At 38.7% G+C, this 6,366-nt stretch overlaps 1 protein-coding gene across 1 annotated transcript; it reads right to left on the reverse strand.

Annotated features, from left to right (window-relative positions):
• Positions 1-305: 305 nt before the first annotated feature.
• On the reverse strand, positions 306-5,898 carry LOC108978937. The gene is made up of 3 exons (XM_018949458.1): positions 5,785-5,898; positions 3,146-3,216; positions 306-700 (listed from the first exon to the last, which is right to left on the reverse strand). The coding sequence occupies exons 1-3, from the start codon at positions 5,803-5,805 to the stop codon at positions 463-465; spliced, it is 330 nt and encodes a 109-aa protein (XP_018805003.1). The 5' UTR covers positions 5,806-5,898; the 3' UTR covers positions 306-462.
• Between the last annotated feature and the right edge of the window lie 468 nt (positions 5,899-6,366).

Genomic DNA, 6,366 nt, shown 5'->3' on the forward strand with positions numbered 1-6,366 from the left:
GTTAAGTACAATAATAACAGTTATACACCGTTTATATGTGTGTATGGTTTTCTCCAGATATGCTAAATGTATGAATGTAAATGAAGCAAAATTAAAATGGGACAAAGAGAAAGAAAAAATGTCGAGCAACTATAACTAAATAGACCAGAATAATATGAAAGTCGAAAATATATAATTAAAATTAAATTCATGTCAGGTAAAACGAAATTTGTACACATGGAAAAACGCGCGTGCGCTGTAGTAACATTAAAAGAAATCRAAATAACAAACTCAAAAATAAAAAWTWAAAAAAAATAGAWTAAAATGAAAAAAAAAAAAAWWTRCGTTAACASTCAATCGCTTRTATACGTGCATATATGTACATATGTTTGCATATTATTACATAAGCATATAACTAAAATTGTAACTAGAGCATTGCCAACGGCAACACCTATGGGGTTGAGCGCCTCCACTCACTGCACTCTAGTACCAGCCGCCCTTGTGGTAGTCGTGATGATCTTCTTCAATATGATGCACTTCCTCCTTGTGATGGACATGCACTGGCACATGCACTTCTTTAATAACGGGCACATGYACTTCCTTGTAGATGGGCACATGCTTGATGACCTCCACCTCTTTGATCACGGGCACCTCCACCTTCTTGATGTGATGGTGGTGAATGGTGTGCACCTTGTAGGGTACATGGATGGTGTGGTGTTCACTGTGGTCGATAGAAAATAGATAGTGGCGTAATGTGTATAAAATAGTTGAAAATAGTTGTAGTAAGAAATAAATATTGTTCTTTTTTTATTGTAATGGTCCTTAGAGATCTGAGTGAATGAAATAAATAGAAGAGTTCAGCGTTATTAGTTTTCCATACAATTTCGTTAGTATATTTAAAAGTCACAGACAGTTAAGTCCAGTTAAAATATACTAAATTTTTTAAACCATGAACTGGCGGTCGTCGTGGCGGGAAGATTTGAGTCTTGGCTGCACCAAAGCTATTATATCCATCACAGGTACATTTCTTTTAGTATGATGGAAGGAAAACAAGATCTTTATCTTGATTTTGATGGGCTGAATGAATATTGGCTAAATCGTCTGCAAATAGGAATGACGTCGCTCTCACAGCTCTTGGCGGTCACATTTGTGTCAATTTATTTCAGTGTCCACGTTAATGTGTGCCTTTCCATCATGTCACTTTTCACTTTGGTACAAYGCTTCAAAATTGTCAAAATCAAACGGCCGACATTTTGTGAAGATATCTTGTCAGGCAAAATAGTTTTCCATACAAAAAATATAACTCTATCGATCAGTTTGTGGTCCGATCTATACAATTTGTTCGGAGATTGTGTCAATAGCGACGGTTCCCACAAAAGAGCTTCTTGGAGAGAAAGGATGAGTGCAAAATTTCAGATCGAGATCTGAAAAACTCAGGAACTCTTACGAGTCCATACAGACAGGCGGCTACCCGAAGGAAATAACTAAATCGTTTCAGAGRCAGAGATCTAAATAGGGAATGAGAAAACACATGCAAACGCCAGGAAAGCTAGTTCAGTATTACCCAAAATTATTCGGATTTTATACCACCAAGCACTGTTATTTTGACGAGCGAACACCACTTTAAATRTTGGCCTTAGCTAGATAGGTCGAAATTAATTGAGGTATTGCACTGCGACCTATGGTCTATTGTGCACTCTCCTATATCACATATCGTCGCAAAGATCCAGAACTTTGAGCAATTCCAGGAGTTTGCTGGGCGGGATAGATGTAATGTGCGTAGATGGAACCAAGAGCCTTAAGCCAGCTTCTACAAATTGCTGGGCAATTTAGAAGCAGGTATTCTGTAGTTTCCGATTCCCTGTCGTAAAACCGGCAGTTTGCACAAGAGGCTATTCTCATGTTGGACAAGTGTTTCTTGAGCCTACAGTGCTCTGTATAGAGCGCAACAAGAAGCTGGGATTTGTCTAGACGAAAATTGATTATATCACTAAGCCTCGCTAGGTTGTAAGCTGCCAGTGCCGTTTTGCCAACTCCTTTTTGGTGTGGGACCCCCATYGCCTTGCTTGGTTCTGGCCTCATCGTCCTAGAAGCCGCCGTAAAGCGGRCTAGTTCGGCGGCCAGTTTATTGTCGGCTATACCCTTATGCTCCGGCACACAGTTCAGGTGTACACGGTTGCAAACTGATAGGCGGCTCAGCCTTCCTTTACACTCCTCCACTAAGAGCGATTTGATTTCAAAAGCTGAAAGAATGGTTTATTCAAAGCTTTTCCCAATTTTGGATATTTTGGGATGAAGTACTTTTTAAAATCGCATTAACTTAATTTCTCTTCCCTTGAAAAAATGACGAAATTAAAATGATAWACTATAAAATCAATACATTTTYGCACCGCTCCAGCAAATTATAAGCWAATTAAAAGTGAAAACTATTCAATTATTCCGCAGTCACTTTGTCTATTGCCGCATTCACAATCACAATTGAGTGAGTGCCACATTATAGCAGCTCAAGCGACAATTGTTGACAATTTACGCAAGACCGGGAGTTATGCATGCGCAACGCTAGTTAGACGCTGCTTGGCCTGTTTCGCAATTATCTGACTATCTTACCGACTAACTGACTGACTGACTGACTGTCTAACTGTCGGTCGGCCAGTCTGACTCTAGACAAACACACACACACCAGTGTGACACTGTGTGTGTGCTTAAGTCATTTGGCAGAAGACCAATGTACGCTATTTATCCATAATTTATGCTTATCACAGCTAATTAGTTTTTTCTTTCAACTTTKTCTATGGTAAAGTAGTAAAGACGGCGCATGTTCAAGAAATTCCTATGCATGCAAGTGCATGTCGCTTGAGCCGATTGACTCTTTGCTTTCCTGCTGCGCACACACACCGTTATACTTGCACGTATAATTATAGAGAAAAGAAAAAAAAAAAACAAGTATTGACAAACAATGGAAACCATTTCATCGCCGTTTATTGTGTTGCTTGTTGTGTTGTTGYTGTTACAGCACTGGGTTGTTGACCGGTTTGTTTAATCAAACAGAAATTACAAAATAAAACTGTTGTTAATTAAAATACAATAAATGTAATTTTTAAATTTCTGCCTTGAATTGAAATCGTGAAATTATCAAATCGAGTTGTGCCATTGTTGTTGTACTTACTGTTTGCCACCACCGAAGAAACCGGGATTTGGCGCGCAATAGGCCAACGCGAAGAGAGCACTGAAGATTACCTAAAAGGAGGGTTGCGAGAGAGATAGAGAGTAAGAGTTAATTGTAGATATGTAAAATTGTAAAAAAAAATTTTAATATTAAAATTAAATATGGCGAGTAATATAGGAACATTATTATATAGTATGTATTCTACGAAGTTTGTAATCCCCCCRAAGGACTCGTCGCTGACCTTTTAAAGAGATGAGCTGTCGGATTGACCGATATCCGATCACAGTAGGGTATAGCATATAGCTGTCATTAAAACTGGTTGATTAAAATCAAGATACAGATCTAAAGTAACCTTTATTTAACTTGAAGGTTCTTTAAGGTGTATCAAAGAACGTGGCCGAAAAAACAACTAGTAAAGTTGGCCGGTAAAGTTGTTAGATCTAATTTTGGCCTCCTGTAAATTCTGTGGATGAAGCCATGTGTAGAAGTTCACCCAAATAAAGAATGTTATTTGAGCGCCATTCACTTGGGAGTGGCCAGAAACTAAATTTTTACATATGGCTCAWGYAGCTCACGACTTCCGATTTTAGRCCAAGTATTCTCTGRGTARCCAAAAAAACATTCGTTTGAAGGCGAGCTAAAGTGAGATGGCGAAACATCACTCTCTAAGGTTGTGTGCTGAAGACCCCCCAATGAAAAGAAGAAGAAAATAATTCGAGCTGCAGATCTGAATAGAGATRGTACAATATGCTATAACCAAACTCTTCAAATTTAATCACCATCCCCATCCTGGTGCAGAGGCATGGACGATGGCAACATTTGATCAGTCGGAAAAAACCAGGTGGAAAAGAATCTGGGTGCACTTGGAATCTGGTATTCYTTTTGGTGAAAAATCCTCGGAAGTATGCTTATGTATACTTAGTGTACTTAACTCTAGAGTTCAGTAGTACAGTGGACAGGCGTATGGTATTACACCTACTAGAAGTGAATGGAACGGATTTAAGAACAAATCTAACGGCAGCTCTTRAACTGGTACTAAACCTGCCACCTATAGAATCTTCGGGCACAGCTCGGTGAGTAAAGACGGTTTGGCTAACACCAACTACATGATCCCACTTTTCAACTGGGAAAGAAGGTTCAAAGTAAACATAGRAAAAGATGGTTGGCGTAAAGGTGTATTAGCTGCACGCAATACTCTAAACATTTATAAGGATGGCCCCAAAATATAGGATTTAGTTGGCGAAAGGATAAACTGTCCACTGCAATATATTTCMAGCTGCGGTSTTTGCTAATGCACATGCAGGCAATTCCAGAGTCAACATCATCTYGGGAAGCAGGGCTGCAGTGGAAAGTGTTGCCAAAAGCAAACAACTTCACTTCTRCTAGCTGCCTGGTCACAAAGGCATCGAGGCCAATAAAATAGTAGACGAGATTGCCAAGAATGGTGTACGACCAACAGTGGTAAAGAAAATCAAAACCCGATGGAATGATTCACATGGGGGCAAAACAGGTAAAGTCATGTGCAAAACGGTAGATTGAAAAAACACAAAATTCCAATTGTAAATCGATAGAAGAGACTGTAGAAATATGATCGGAATAGTAACTCGTCATTATCTGATGGCGACAAACAGGTCGAGAAGACTTCTAGAAATGTTTAGAGCAATGCAACACGTAAATGAAGCATAAAAGGTCCCCAGTATGATGTACAGGAGGAGGTATCGAAAATGAGACCGCAGAGTCTGTTAATATTCGCGTCAAGCGCAGGCATCCTTAAGGATGATTACTCCTCTTGTACCTAGTAACTAAACGTCATCTGCTATCGCAAAGGRCCGAAACTGGTCTATGCGTGGCTCATTGGCCTACCAGACTCACCTAACCTAACCTAGTRTACCTTAAATATGGAACAGACAGTGGCATTTGAAATCTGGATTGGCTGCCATGTTGAAGAGAATCTGATTAGAATATGTTTATTGGTTTATGGAATTAGCAGCTCGGAGGAGCTGCTATCAACGAAATTTTGCTTTTTATATTATATTATCTATGTATATAAATTTCTTGCTTTGAATCGAGCAAATCGGATCACTATAATATAACATAGATTGGTTTAGTTTTGATATTCGCAATAGTTCTAGCTAAAGCACCTTAGGTTTGGTTAGGTTAGGGTAAATTAATCAAGTTTTACAATTTTTGCAACTGTTAACCAGGAAATGCTAGTAAAACTAGACCATATCAGAAATATTGCTATTTTTAGAAGCAACTTTTCAATTATTTTTCTTTGCCAATTCCTCCTTTTTTAATTTACAGACAACGCCCAGCGACCCATTTTTGCACTACAAATTCACTTTCAACATCTATGTCTGCGCACTAGTTACATACATATATGTGTGTATACTTTAACTATATCTTATTGCTGGCACACCACAATTTTTATTTGTATCATTTGTATGTACATATATGCACAATTGCATCACAGATATCCACAAACTCGCGCGCCAAACAAAATTTATGACTCCTTTAACTCCTTGCCGCAGGCGATATTTTAAGCACACACACACATACAAATGTATGCAAATGAAACACTGTTATACAAGTTGTTTACACTGAGCGAAAGGAAAGCCAAAAATATGTCGGGCACTTACGAAAACTTTGAGGGCGGTCATATTGGGGCTATGTGATAAGCGTCAGCGGTGTTTTTTGGTTATGAATTTGTAGAATCCAGTAACTGAGGACCGGCGTTGCAATGTGTACAGCGACTAAATTGAACTGATAACCGAGTAGYGGCGCTGTGATGTTTTTATATGTTGCGGGCAGGCGCGTTGCTCATAAAACATACAAAGCCACACACAGGCCAGCAGGTGGCTATGTATACGTATGTGTGTGTGTGTGTGTAATGTAAAGCAGCCGCAAAAGTGGCAGCGGTGGATGGCTAGCGACAGTGGCGGCTCTTACAAGTGAATGCAGCACAAAGCGTTTGCTCTTTTTACGAAAATTTAATTTGCATGCATGTGTGTATGTGTGTGTGTTAATGGCAGCACATATATGTACGACTTGCTCCCGTGTATGAACAAAAAAAAAAAAAAAAAAAAAAAAAAAAAAAAAAAAAAAAAAAAAAAAAAAAAAAAAAAAAAAAAAAGACAACAACACCACGACAATTGAAATGTTGAGCGAAAATTTCAGCAAATGCGCCAAAAACAAAAGCAACAACCACGGCATTCAAAAAG

Source organism: Bactrocera latifrons, unplaced genomic scaffold, assembly GCF_001853355.1.
Source record: "Bactrocera latifrons isolate USDA-ARS-PBARC rearing strain unplaced genomic scaffold, ASM185335v1 scaffold_13, whole genome shotgun sequence".
NCBI lineage: Eukaryota > Metazoa > Arthropoda > Insecta > Diptera > Tephritidae > Bactrocera > Bactrocera latifrons.